This window comes from Oryzias latipes, chromosome 16, assembly GCF_053564925.1.
Source record: "Oryzias latipes strain Hd-rR chromosome 16, Olatipes_Hd-rR_3.1".
In the NCBI taxonomy this organism is placed as follows: Eukaryota; Metazoa; Chordata; class Actinopteri; order Beloniformes; family Adrianichthyidae; genus Oryzias; species Oryzias latipes.
Genome location: NC_136252.1, coordinates 33,466,468 through 33,481,666, shown reverse-complemented (window position 1 = coordinate 33,481,666; position 15,199 = coordinate 33,466,468). Strand labels below are relative to the sequence as shown.

The 15,199-nt window shown below is 40.5% G+C and overlaps 1 protein-coding gene across 4 annotated transcripts in view; it reads right to left on the bottom strand.

The window, feature by feature from the left end:
• Positions 1-15,199, bottom strand: part of znf385d (zinc finger protein 385D) — a 112,752-nt gene that overhangs the window by 86,048 nt on the left and 11,505 nt on the right. For all 4 annotated transcript variants that reach the window (XM_023964620.2, XM_023964621.2, XM_078933391.1 and 1 more), the window contains exon 2: positions 9,319-9,461. In XM_023964620.2, the coding sequence (XP_023820388.1) occupies positions 9,319-9,461 (143 nt within the window). The remainder of the gene's footprint in view (positions 1-9,318; positions 9,462-15,199) is intronic.

Below are 15,199 nucleotides of genomic sequence, written 5' to 3'. Positions count from 1 at the left end.
AAAAATTACAAGTGAATTGACTTCATTTGGTTAGAACTGGAACCAAGTCATTTTCTATGGATGACGTCACACGCGATCCGTCCAGTTATATTATACAGTCAATGGTAGAGATGCAGCAATACAACTTACTTGGGTCACGGTTCGATACATGTAAAGTAAAACAAAATACTTTTCTGTTTCACAATTTACAGTTTTCAATCTTGTTTCTCTTGGAGAAATTCAAGAGCATAACAATTTTAATACTGACTATATTGTAGAACAGGGTTGTTCCAACTTGTTTGAACCAAGCAACTGAAAATATAAAAAAAAGAGAAACTCTGTAGTCTGTCCCAGTCCCTCCAGGATCTTCCGTGAATTATTTGTAGAAGTTGTAGCACAAAGTGCTTGAAGTTTCTTAAAAGTTGTGATAATGTTCAACTAAAGGCTGTAGGAAGATGTTTGCAAACTTTTCTAACCAACTGTTGCATTTGATTTCTTGAGGGGAGGGACAATAATTCACTGCATCAGCTGGTACAGCTACTAGAGCAATAGGAAGATAGATTTTGTTTTTAAAGCATGTCGTTCACAACGGTGTACTCAACCAATGAGGATGTACCGTACAATTCGGTTTAAATATATAGCATGGACGCTTTCCCTGTCAAACTGTAACTCAACTGGATTGCATTGTCTAGGAGTTTAAAGTTTAAAATAACAATATGTACCAAATAATTTGATCAACTTGTTGCCATCTTTATTTTCCTATTTTACATGATCTTTTTTCATATTGCTTAATTCTTTTTTAAGTGACCTTTCACATATAATTTCTAAAATACGTGCCACCTTAGAAATGGATATATTTTGAATGCTAAAAAGAGAAAGTGGCTTAATAATAGCTGCACTTGAAATATTCACTGTGCCACTTGATAACCATTCCTATATTTACAATTACCCTTCAAAATGTATGAGACCAACAACAAAGTTTAGCCTGGGACGCATATAAAATAAGTGTGGTCAATGCAGCAGTGTGCATCTTGGAGTGAATTCCCATCCGGTTTTGTGCTTGGTTGCACTTAAAATATGCGTCAATATCATCAGCCTGTTTGTTTTTTAAAGGGAAAGGTGGGAGTTTAAACCTTGAATTTTAGACTAAAATGTATGTCCTCCCCATTAGATGCATCCTCGGTTCGTGACTCAGTACACAGAGCTGGATGAAGTCTTTATGCCTCAAAGCTATTCTTTCTGTTACACTTAATTGTGTTGACTGAAATAAAAGAGAGAGAAACAAAGGTTCCCCTCCGGCCAGAACGCCTCTCACATATTTGTCAGTCACTCATCCCAGAACGAGATTGCTCAAACTCCTACAAGAGGTTTTTGGGATGTTTCCCAGTTCATGCAGGTGTACACATGTTCTTCCGGCTCCGTCTTTCCTCCGTTCCCGCAGGCCTCACATGAAAAACATGTCCATTAATGCAAGAGTTGCCAAAGTCAAGTTGCCGCTGCGGTGTGTTAATGGAAGAACGGTCATCATCAGCTGCTCCTCCCAGCTAAAGAATAAGAAAGTGTAAATGTTTATTGAACCCTAGAGGCACCTCAGCAAACCAGATCTCATCTGAGGAGACGTGAAAAGTCTCCCTTCGGATGGGAAAATCGGCTCCGTCCACTTCTACGCCTCCAGCTGCTAATGAGCCGCTCGAGGAAAGACAGGACGCGAGTCTCGCCGCGTCCTCGCCTGGGTTCATTCGCCTCACATCCTCTGGGTTCATCACATGCCTTTGTTTACTTTGGAGCACAAAATCAAAAGGGCCACAGGGAAAACGTGAGAAAACACCAACAAACAAAGCGGAACCTCTGAAGGTTAAAGGAGGAATTTCTTCGAATCACAGCAAAGTGGAGAATCTGATTCTAGTTTCTTGGCTGCTTCAGCTCGTCTATGCCACGCTCACCTCTGAGTTCAGGATGTTAATTCAACTTCACAAAACAAAATTCTCCAAACATCAACAATCTAGGATAGTTCTTGGTCCCCTCATCGAGTCCAAACCCCAGTCATGATTGTTCTGCCGCTGTGCTTTACAACAGCTTCTCAGGGTCTGTTCTGCCTCGTCTCTGTTTCCCAGATGCAGATAATCATTTTCCAAAAGGTACATCTGTCCTGGGACTTCATTAACTTCTACCAGACTCTCATCTGTTTTCCAGAGTCTTTCCAGGCCGGTTAAGAACCCGCCTGATGACAGAAGAACCTCAAAACTGACATTAAAAACTCCTCCAAATTTGGAAAGATCATTGTGTTTTAAGGCTTAGGTCTGGTGCATCTCTTCCAGTCAATGTTTGTTCGAGTGTTTTTTATTTTTTATTATCATCTCCTTGTTTTCTATGTCAGGAAACAATTTTGGAAAAGAAGCTTTGAGTTCTGTTGCCTCCTCTTCATGAAAAAGTCTATAAACTGGTGTGAAATTGTGCAATTTTACTCCTCCCAGCACTTCTTGTACTATCGTTGAGAAAAAAACAAGAGGATTTGAAACAGGGTCTATGCTTCTATCTTGTTATTGTTCTATTTTTTAACTATTATATTCCTAAATGTGTTTTACCTGCATTTTTGTCTTGTTTATCTTTATTCAAACATAAAAAAAAAAAAAAAATCAAAAAATCTAAACCAACTAAAAAAAAATGGCCATATTTGTGTCAGTAAAAGGGTTGATTGTTGTTGTACATGTCAAAATCCCTTTCTGATCATGCTTTGATGTTTTTTATTATTATTATGATGATGCCCTCTTTATCCAAAATAAAAAAAAAAAAACCTGTGTTGTCTATGAGGACAAAGTTTCTGCAGAGCAGCAGTAGTTTATCAAAAACAGCAAACAATTTTGGAACTTGTAGCCGTACAGTTTAGATCCAGATTCCAGCTCAGACGAGGAACAATAAACGTTCATGGATCTATTTGTCTGCAAGTGGATGATCAGAATAGAGCGGAGCAGGGAGCCTGTAGTGTTTCAGTTGCTGCTGTCACAAAAAAAACCTTTTCCCAACGCCATGCTCTGATTCATCCCGATTTGAATAAAGAAATAGTCAAAAATGCAGTTTTAGTCCCAAATTTTTTTATGTATGTCTTCCATCATGACAAAAATGCTACAAGAACATCCGTGATCATCTGTTCTCTGTGCTTAGATGCAGTTTCCTGACACTTAAAACAGCAAAACAGTTTGTAAGTAGCGATTTGAGGACAATGTGAGGCTGAGTCACGTTTATTTCCTGGCCTCAGTGGTGTAGTTATCAGAGCAACAAGCCGTTCCCAAAGGGTGATAAAAGAACAGGTCAGGCATTAGCAGGAACCCTTTGTGCAATAAGAAAAAGAAAAAGTGTACTGTTTTCCTATTCCATGCCAGCTCTGAGGATTCACCATTTGTCACATTTTTACGTGTTCTCTGGATCCCAGCCAGCCTCAATCGCTGCCTTCCTGCTCAGTAGACTCGGCTCTTGAATTTCTGCCTCCCTATCCGCTGACCTGTGATTTCCTCTGGTTTGTGAGCCCTCCTCAGAGCTGACAGTCTGAATTGGTTTTTGCTGATTTGCTGGACATTATGCCTGCTTTAGGTATACAGTATAAACCTGAATCGCAATTATAAGGGTCAAATATTACTCAACTTTGTGGGCTGTATCACAGCAGGAGGCTCCAGAAAACCGGAAACACAAGCTTCATCTATCACTCTGGAGCCTTTTGTCCTTTTTGGGATTCAGCAGCTGATGCAGGTGTGAAGCAGCGAAAATGCTGAGCTTTGTTTTCGGAAAAACAAGCTTTGGTCTCATCGTTCTCTCTAAACTTCAGAGGTTTTCGTCTTAAAGATCCCAACTTTATTATTATTAAGACACAGTAATGCGCTGCTTGATGTTGTGATAGTCAAAGGCCTTTGCTGCCTGCTCATGGCTCAGTTCAAACTGCCCTTAGGGGTGGATACGGCCTGTCTGCTGGGGAAAAGTGGTCAAACCTTTACTGTTTGTGCAGGTGATGAAATATTAGGATGGTAGACCGCTCAGTTAACCCTTAGAGAGAAAATCTTCCTGCTGGTTTTTTACGGGCATGTTGCAGGTGACAGATCGTAGCGAACACTTCAGCCACCTTCACACTGGGCGCATGGCGCGCGTTCAAGATCAGGCTAAACGCGCGCTCTTGAACACATGTTTAGCCAATGTTTTTCACACTAGACGGGCAAGAAAAGGCTGTTTCTTCTTCTTTTTGCTTTTCTACTGTTTACCAGCACCTGTCCGCCACCCACAGTTGACAGAGGCTTGGACGGAAATGTCAAAACAGTGAAAAACTCTTTCTTTGCTCCAGGGTTTTTCTTTCACAGCTCTTTTCTGATCTATGAAAGACTTGGTGTCACAGAAATCCAGCCGGGCACAAACCGTAACTATTCATTTCTGATCAACTTTCAAGTGGTTGATTCTTACATGAAAAGGGGATGCCAGCCAAACGTTGCTGCCAAATCAAAGTCCCTGATTGGTTTAAAATTTCAACACGTGTTCAACTTGCGTATCGACGCATGGAGACAAAAGTTTATTTTAAAGCGGAAGCCTGAAACACGCATTTACTGTACACACGTTTACATTGACGTTTTTCTATCAGAAGTGGTTGTTTGGCCGCGTGTCGCCAATGGCGGTGTGAACGTAGCTTAATACAACCTGGCAGGGTGAAACAGGTGAGATGTGTTATCGGGAGTCTTCATGTTTTTAAACCCCTGAATCCTGCATCTGCACAAGGAGGCTGTTAGTGCTGTTGACGTGATACATGTGTGCTCTTTGCATGCGGCCTGACTGTTAGAAACAAAGAAATGAGACAATCAGAGTGTAAGGAGACATATGTATCACGTACACACCCACTGCATGTGAGTAAGGAGTAAGGAGCCAGTACTAATGACCAGAGTGAACCACTTCATGAGTGCAGGTAACTTCCATCAGCCTTACAAATACTTCACCACACATTTACCACACACATGACAATGGTACGTTCCATTTTCATGAGCTGTACGAGCCTCAAGGGAACTGCAAGACACGTCTCCTCTGAAGATGCGGCCGCTCCTCTCTACGACCCTCCATGAACCCAGGCAACCCAAAAACCTGCAGCACCTGTACGGGTCAACCCCTTTCCACGTGCATGTGACTAAGGCTTTATATCAACATGTATGATGACCCACTAAAGTCAGATCTCTTCTTATGAAAGCAGGATAAAAAAGGGTGCATAGTTAGTCCTGACGGAGTCTTTTCCTTTTGGGCCATAGTTTGTTTATCCTTTCTATCCAGCTCCAAAGAGTGAAGATGTCTGCACAGAGTAGATCTGGTTCCTTGAGTCTGAGCTCCTCAGGTTGGAGCTGCAGCTTTTAGAAAGGGCACATCATTCTGCTGCGATTAGGAGAAGATGAGCTCAGAAAGAACAAGAAGACTCTGTGATAAAGAGGAAGACGTGCTGGCTGAGAGACAAAGGCTTGCAGAGGGAGCAGTGCTGTGGGTGTTTGTGCAACACAGTGAGAGGTGATTAACGTGCACTAATCTAGTATCAGCTTTCCACTATTTGGAGTCTTCCCAGTGAATTACTGAGAGTCTGTTGAATAAAGATTAAAGAGGGGGGGGTGAAAGGATGCAGGAATCCCCGATTTTCTCACGACATTTTCAGAAGTCTGTCCTCTCCACGCGTAAACACTTTCTTCTACCAGAAACATCCAACATTTTACCTTTTTTCCCAGCAGACTTTTCACTGAGCTGTTTCCCAGAGTCTAAAGGCGTCGTTTCTTTTTTTCAGGACTCGTTGAGTTTTCTGATGACCCCACTGTTTGGGGCTTCGAGAAGCAGCCTTTTCTGCTCATAACTACGTTGAGAAAGGAAATCCATCGATCGCCGCGCCGCAACCTGGCAGGGTAAGTGCTCATCGGGAGAGTGCTCCATTTTAAACCAAGCTGCTCGCCAGTCCTGCATCCAGCCAGGTCTGAGCGGCGGCCAGCGCTCGTCGGGGCGCCTTTCACTGCGGTTAAACACGCTTCAGGAACGACAAATAAAAGACTACAGCACAGACTCTGCTGTAAAAATAACAAAAAGTAACCCAAAAAACGAACCAAAAAAGAAAAAGGTCATTTTTGTTAAATACTCATTTGATTGGATAAGATTTGCATTTTATTTAAAGACCCAGTCCAAAGAAATAAGTGTATGTTGTGTTTTTTTAACATGGTCTTGTAACATTTTCTCACGAAAGGAGGAGGAAATGTATGAAAGAATTTAAGATTAAACTTCTGAGTATTTGTTTAAATTCTTATCGTAGTGAATCAGGAGGAAGTTTAAAAAAAGGGGGGAATTTTTTTAATGAGCTCCTGCCGCTCTGCAAAAAAATGTCTCTTTAAAAAACGATTCTATTAGATTTTATTCTGGCTACAAACAGCATAAAAGGACACGAGTGAAACTGGGTTTTTGATTGTCTGCTGAACGGCCACATGCGACGTCTCCTAGTGTTTATACAGCGATCCCTCGTTACGTTCTAAAAAATAACGCATGATGGGGGAAATCTGCAAATTACCGTAGGTATCTCTTCGTAGAAAACGAAGACAGCAAAACTAAGATTAAAGAGGACACAAAAGAACATTTCTACTCCTGTTGCTGCCAAACTTTCGATTCTTACAGTTAGACATGAAAATGGTCCAGACCAAATAGTTCTGACCTGTTTAAAGTTTGAGAGCTGTTTGAGTTTTCTGGAAATGTGTGGAACTTCTAGACGCTTTCCTGGAGTTTTTCGTTTAAAATGTTTAAATTCTGAGGGCTGAAATGCAAAAGCTTCAGTCTTCAATCTTCTGGAATGGTTTTATTGATTGCATCTGACAGCTGCAGTGGGAGCATGCAAACAGCAGCTGCTCTGATGCAGATCAGCCTCTGAGCAAACACGGTGGCAGTGAAGCAACTCGCAGGGCAGAAGTGCAGAGCCGCCGCGTTTCTGCGCTCGGCTTGGACACTTCAGTGATGCTGCTGACTTCATCGATCCCGGAAGGGAACTTAAAACTTTATTTTGCGTTTATTCAAAAAGAACTGTAAAGTACAAATCTAAAGTCTCAGAAGGAAAGAAAGGATTCAAACAAATGTGGATTTAGGTCACGGAGGAACTGAAGAAGCTGAGCCGGTGGAGCTTGAAAGATAAAAACATGTAACAAAAATCCAGAATTTAGACACTTTTTATCACGTTGAATGTTTGTTAACAATCATAAGTCAGTATCTCCATCCGTTAAAGTATCTCAATAAAAAGACGACTTCCTAAAATTCAAAATGACCGTAAAGATCCCAAACGATCAAATAGTTGGATTACTGTCGTAGCTGGATAACTTTGTGGGTTTTTTGCATTTTAACTTCAAATTTTACAGATAGGGATCCAAAAAAGCAAAATACTTCGCTAAATGGAAAAAATCTGGGATATCAGAGAAACAAAAGATACCAACATCTACTCCACCCTTTTCTAAACTTTTCTTATTAGGGTCAGTACAGGAGCCTATCCTAGCTACCTTCAGATAAAGGTGAAGTTCACCGTGGACAGTTCTCCAGTCCATCAGGGCCACACAACCCCTCATCCACACCAAGAGACATTTAAGAATGAGTAATCAACCTATGAAGCACTCAAGTGTTATTCTCACTGTGAAGCAAGAGTGCTCACCACTACACGCCCCTGTCACAAGCATCTTCACCTAAAATCCAACAGATGGTCTCCCTTGAAGCATAAAGCTTTTTCTTTGCTGCAAGTGAACTCTGGCGCGGTTCACTACAGTGTGAATGCAGACAGACAGTCAAGCGGGACAAAGATCACAAACGCATGAGGAAAGAACTGATGATTGAAAGCATAAATTAGTCTTTTTACGCTCTTCCAAAAACACGAAAATCCCTCCCAGCCATCTTCTTCTTCTATTTCCTAATCTGTTCATGTGACTCTTTAGCTTTAGGTTGAAACATAAATCCCACACTTTGGGTCATGTTCTACAGCAGTGGTCCTGGTTCTGGTTCACGCAACAGTTGGTACCGGGCCAAGACAACTACTGGATTCTCTCCACCACATCCGACTCATTCATTCACTCCGTCACATGTCGAACCCCCCCCCCAAAGCTAGTAAAGTTAGCCAAAAATAAACATATTTTGAACATTTTGGGGGGGAAAGAGACGGAAAGGAATTCGAAGAACAGCCTACCACTTCAAAATAACAGAACTTCACCTTTAACAGACAAAAACTAGGAGTCTTTACTCCAAATATGGATTTATTGTGACAGCTGTTCCCACAGACTGTAATAATAATGCAGAAAATTCAGCATCTGACTGTCTAATGTTGTGAGGATGTTGCTAATAAAGTTGTCCAAACGGTGGATTTGTGTATGTTATTCAGCTTTTGGCATTTGCCGTCAGTGGTCGCCACAGCGAATCAGCTTTCACTGATTCACACCGTTGCTTTGGCAGAGATTTTTTACCCTGCCTGACACAACCCTGTATTTTATCCGGGCTGTGGACCGGCACAGGGAGACCCAGGCTCGGGCCTCATGTGGCTACATAGTTAGCCAGCATAGCGTGAAGGGTCTTTCCCAAAGACCCATATTGGATTCAGCTCATCGTGTCCCCTGAGAATCGAACCCTGACTTCCCATGTGCCAGTGCGGCACTTCTGAGCCGTTTTCAGTTTTGTTGTGTTTATCCGTCACACCTTGAAAGTCAGACGACGTCTGATTTTTTAGCTTTCACTGTGACAGTTATGGGTTGTAGGAAAATCTAGATAACATTACATGATATCTAGTGATCAAATAAAGTTTAAAGCAGCTGCAGATGTTTTACAGAGGATGAAAGTAAACTTTATCTTTATGGAAATGTTGTCTGACTTTTGTGGGACCACTGATCTATAGGTTTTCTGGACATGAGGCTGCAAAGCAAATGTTTGTTCTGCCTAAATGCAATAAAAGCAGCTGGTGTGTAAACAAGCTGCAGGGTAAGTGCACGTTAATCAGAAAAATCTCCTCTGCAGTTTTTTTCATTAGTGAAGAGCAACCAGCCCTGAATAAAGACGATTCTTGAAAGGGTCAAAGAAGTTCAGCAGTGACTGAAAGGATTTCCTGCAGGACATTTTCAGAGGCTTTGAAAGCACCACTTTCCTGAAATATCTGACACTTGTAAGATAATGTTTGATTAAAGAAACAGACACTGAGAGAACCTGGAGGCCTCTCCTGCAGGCAGCACAAAAAAGACGAGGCAGAGGGGGTCCAACGTCAAACGTGATATTCGTCAGGGGGACAGAGCCCGCCACACAGGAAAAAGCCGGCAGATTGCACGACCTTCTGAGGAAACTCACCGCGCTGAATCCTGGGAAGAGGCCGACAGCCGACGCCGTGTCCAACGGCATCGGCAGGAACTGCTTCATCCCCAGCGAGCTCTGGACAGCAGGCAGGGTTGGACGCACCAGGGCGGGCATGAGGCCACTCGGACATGTGTTGCCTGCAGGAGGGAGAGCAAAGGCAGCATGTTGAGCCGCAGACGACAGCAGGAACGGCGCTCCGGCCAAAATGTGACGGCTCACATCCCAGTGAACCCACCATCCCACTGCACTCCATCCTCTTTAGTTCGGATATGTGTTTATAAAAATGCCATTCAGAATTCACCCTGATACACATGAGGAGCCTCCAAAATCTCCAGTTAAAGTGGATCAATTTACATTTTAACATAAAGGATTAACATCAAGCCACAGCACAAGTATCAGGAGTTCCTTCTTTAAAAAAATTAAAAAGGTGCAACATAAATGACACAGGTACTAATAAATATAATATTGCATTTTCAAATATTCTGCATTTTTTGTAAACATTTTTATTTGATTTGCATCCTTTAAAGAGATTTGTTATATTCAAAGCTGTCATGAATGTTCTACAATAAAATCACAAACTCAGTTTAAGTTTTACACAAAAGGTCTTTTTTTATATAATTGATCTGGGGGTTTTTTCAGAATAAGTTAAGAAATTGTTGATCCTACTTCAAAACTAAAGTTTGACAGCTACGTTTGGTTTATGAGGAAGAGAAATATATGTTTACCTTTAATAGTAAAACAAAAAAAAAGCTTTAAAGAGCTGCAGTTTTAAGATTTTTGTGGTTAAGAGTAAATAATTGAGTCCACTGTGGAATATCCTGCTTTTGTTGTTCATATATTTGATGTAAATAAACTCTATAAATAAAAGAATATTAATCAGAGGTAGGATTTAAAGGAGGACTAAACCATTAGCAAAAACAATAAGGAGGTATGAGATTTATTAAAAACAAAAATGTCAGTTTTACATTTACTTTGTTCATGAAAATAGAATTTTTTTAAGTGTCAAGTATGTGTTTAATGTTTTTTTGTTTTTTGCCATGTTTACCACATCCCATTGCATGATAATTCCACCACCGTGCCCGGCAGTTACTGAGGTGTTATTCTGGTTTGTCCTGCTCTCACTCACACTTTAAAGGTCTCAGCGGTGAAGACGGCGGGAAAATTTCGTCTGATGGCATTTCCATGAAGATTTCGCTGCACTTTTTGCCACGGTGGCTCCGCACTGGAACCGACTTTGGAAAATATCCTTTTGAAGGTGTTTTACAGGCAAAAGCGGAGGCAGTTTTTCCATCACAGAGACGGGCTTTTGTCTGTGAGGCTTCCTTCATCATTTCCTCATCACATCACAGATGGAAGAGCCCGATTTGCGACATCCTTTGATTTTTAATCGTCTCCAGTTAGAAAGTATTTCTTTTTAATTGCCGAAATAACCGAGGATTTATCCGTTTGTTTTATACATTTAATTGCTTTTTAATGTGCCAACAATTCTAAAAAAAAAAAAAAAAACAATTTAACAATAAAACCTTCTTGCAGTAAACAAGAAGATGAGAAAATCACCAGTTTGACACAAATTCAATGGAAGGTTGTGATTTATAAGCAACAAAAAAACAATTTTTAGTTAAAGAAAAGTTAATTATGGGATGTCCTTGAGATTAGCATTTTGCAAAAGAAACACCACAAGAGAAAACATGGAAACTGGTTTGCACATTACTAACACGGAAAGCAAAGCTGAAGAAGAATTACATAGAAAGACTTTTATGTAAGCTGGAAAAATGGCTAAAAATGTTTGATTCTTTTTCTTTAAACTTTGGCAAAAGCAGACCAAAAAGATCAAAGAGGAGCCAGGAGACCAAAGTCAAAGCAATGCAGCCTTAAATAGCAGCTTTTCCATCCCACAAATGCCCGAAAGCTTGATCAAAATTCTAGAAATGTGGACATTTCGTAATTAACCCGTTTTTATTAAATCTAATGGGAAAATTCATAACTAAGAATCCAGACCGTAAAAAGGTTTAAGCATTTGTTAGCAGGTCAGTTTGCAATCCCATTCCAATCACCTTCTACTCTACTCTTCTAAAAGTCATTTTCTAGGACATAGTGTCTGCAGAGCGGCAGGAGGCATCATCCCTTTGTTTACCCTCTCTCCCACTGGCTTACAGCCCCTCTTGACTCCAATCTAACATTAGCGGTGCAGCAAAATGGCAGCAGTATCAGGACTATCCAGGCGTACAAGTTAATTCCAGATTCCAGCTCTGAGGAGGAAAACAAAGACGTTCATGGATCTATTGGTCTGACAGTGGATGCATCAGAATGGAGCAGAGCAGGGAGCTGGAGGCCCGCTGGTTCTAGATTTTAAGTAACAACTACAAGCTTTTTCCAGCAGCACTTTTTCAGATTCACTGCGATTTGAATAAAGAAATACTTTAAATCAAAGTTTTGAGTTTCCTTTTCTATATGCATGTCCTTCATCATGAGAAAAACGCTATAAGGACATGTTGAAAACACCAAAAACACTATTTTCGCAAATCCTTATTGAAGAAGATGGGTTGAAAGGAGATTAGCTGAGTGATCCAGTTTGTTTGTTTGTTTGTTTGTTTGTTTGTTTGTTTGTTTGTTTGTTTGTTTAGACAGGGGCAGCATGAATTAATACAACATTTAAAAATGACATTTCCATCTTTACTCCCCAGACAGGTTGATGTAAAAAGATGAATGAAGTCAACAAAGAAAGGCTAACAAAAAAGAACAGAACAAAAGTAAAACACAGCAGTAAATCCACTAAACATAGCAAGAAAAGCAGAAAATGAACAAGAAAATAAAGAAATAAAATAAAATGCCTGATTATTTTGGACAATTACAACCCTGAATCCTCACTTCCCATCCTGAAAGAGGAAGTTTCACATAAACATATCTGCAGCACAACCATGTTTTATGTATAGAGTTTAAGTTTAAATTTTCGTCTTCATTAATCTAAAGAAGAAACTGCTTGACTTGGAGTAATGGATGACCTCCTGACTCCCTCTGATCTCCTTTGATCCTGAAGCAGAGCAAAACCTCTTTTAATGGAGATTTAAGCAGAAATTGTAGATCCATCTACATCCAATAGGTTTGCCCTGTTTGACCACCAGAAAACCTTCACCGTTCATCACACTTTTCTAGGTTCACTTACATGCTTGCTGTAAACACAGAAACACTTTTCAGGACCAGATTATTTTCTTCTTTTTTACTTCTTCTGCTTCACCACACGCTCAGAAACTCACCAAAATTTGGACACACACCAAGTAACCGGAGAAAATGAGTTTTGGGCATAGTAAACACCCCTCCCCAAAAACATGATGACATCACAGTGGGGAAAACCATTAAAAAAAAAAAAAAATGAATGGGACCAAAATCTCTAATGGGGCACAAAAATTAATTTTGAACTCGACGAAACCAAAACCCTCGTTTCGGGGACATCCAAAGGAAGTTTCAAATTATTATGGGATGGCCATAGGACCTACAGGTTGGCGACCATTGGCCAAGTGCCAAGAAAACTGAAAACCCAAATAAAAGTAGGAAGCTGGTTTAAGCTGCAGCTGCAGGATTGATTCAGAGAACATGAGAACATTTCTCCCAGCGCCGCCACTCCAACTTCCAGTTGAAATGAGAATGTAATTCAAAATCTTCTTTACCGCGTATAAAAAAGTAATGGTTTAGCCTCCTCAGATCATAAAAAACCCTGGTTGTTCCACAGCAGCCTGCAGACGCTGCTCTGTGCTGTCAAAATGAAAAACTCTCTGGTCTTTCCAGAGGGTTTCCTTCTCCAAAAGGTGCAAAAGAGTCACATAAATATGTAATCTGCAACACATCCTGGTATGGTGGAAATGCAGAGGGAAAGAACTAGCAGAGGAAAGCTTGTACTTTATCAGTTATTTTTCCCTCTAAAAGGTTGAAAGCTGTTTTTTTTTTAAATAAATGTGTTCCAAAGAAAATAGTCTGCAAAGGATTCATGTCATTTCAGCAGATAATTTAGCATATTTGTTTGGAAAACTGAACTCTAACAACAGCATTTTCATAACTTCTTTGCATGGATCCTTTTAAGATGGTATTTTTTAATGTTTCTATTTTAGTTTAGTAGTAAAGTTTAAATGTATTCCTAAATCAATTATGAAAAAGAAAACAAATCCCCAACTGATGTTGAAAACTACAAATGTGCGGCTGTCAGAGAGAAAAACCTAAATGTTTATTTTCATGTGATTATTCTGTGTTTTTTAGAGTTTACCACAAAACCCAGAAAAGGTAGACAGAGAAGGTTTTTGTTTCTTTATTTTCTTGGAAATCCTGTTGCAAACAGACTTTGTTACCCCGATGGAGTCTGCATGTTATTGACCGAATCAAGGAGTTTCCTGGAATAATTTACCAAAGGTCTGGATATTATTGAATAAACAAGTAGAAACTTCTGTGAGTTGTGGATTTTTAAATCGACTTTTCGTTGTCTTTTGAAGCTTTGTCTGGGCCAGGATTGGTCATCTCAATGGGATTTTTCGTTGTTAAATCAAGATCATAAATATTAAAATAATAATATATAATGATAATTATAGCCTCTTAATTCTTAACCTTCAGTTAAGCAGGTAAATTCTCCATTTTACATTTTTATTTCCTGACCACCAACAATGTAAATGTGTCCTTTGTAGAGAACCTTTCTGAACCTGAACCACTTCATAATACCAAGTTAACTCCTGTTTAGGATCTAGAGGGTTTGGGGCTTTTCAATGGTACCAAAAATAAGGGGGGCGGAGCTCCACAAATTATAGTTTTTGGTGGATTTAAAACTATTTTGAATGGACAGCATTTGCTTTCACTGGTAGTCAAGAGAATATAATAAGGGGGCTGTAAAATCTTTCTAAAAAGTGAAAAGAAAAAAGAAAAATTCAAACAAAAATCAACAATTTTGAGCTTTTTTTTTCCTTTTCTGTTGTCTATTCTCTAATTTCTATTGGGTATCAATTTAAAATAATTGTTTGCTTATTTTCTAGGCAATTACTTATTGGAAAAATCAAGTTGTAACATCACTAATATAAAACAATTAAAACTATGTTACTACATGCATAAAAATGTAGCTTTTTTCTTGGTGTTTGAGCACATTTCTGTGGTTTGACGGGAACCAAACAACGATTGCTGTGACAACAAGCTCTTGCATGCAAGTGAGGACAGCAGGTGCTCTTATTGTGAAATCTTCAGTCATAAATAGCAGCTGGGAGCAAAGTGTCTCTCGTGAGATGTTTCATTAGCAGGAGAGCACTGACCCACACATCTCTAAGCAAAGAAAAGTAAATACTCGGTTTTTACTGCCGTTGCCGCAGAGCTCTACAAACCACCAGCTGGAAACAGGACTGATGGCGGGAAAGCGCCAAAGAGAAAAGCTGCTGCAGCTTTCCAAAACATCAGGAATTAAAGATGCTTTTCCACCAAACTATAATGAGAACCGCATTTTCCTTAATGGCAGCTCACACGCTGGCAGACGCAGCATCCACATCGCCGCCTTGAGACAAATGAGAGCACGCTCTGCCACGTTTCAGTCCTCAGGCAGCAGTTGGTGGGGGAATAAAAGGCAAAAGTCATACAGGCACGCTGAGAAGTGGGAGGAGCCAGAAACTGTCGCTCACTCCATCTCCCTGCAGTTGCCATCTGTTGGAAAAAAGAGCCCCGCTGTCATGTGGAGGCCAGTCCTGAACCTCAGCGCGTCCCATCTCCTCAGCCTGACGTCAGGCCTCAGGCTCGCCTCACCCCGCCAAGTCCGCCATTCACCCGCCTGTTTGCACCGCCACGAAGACGAGAGATGGGAACGGGTTCATGTTTGGTTTGCTGATTGATAGGAAATGAAATCTCACTCGTCGCTGCG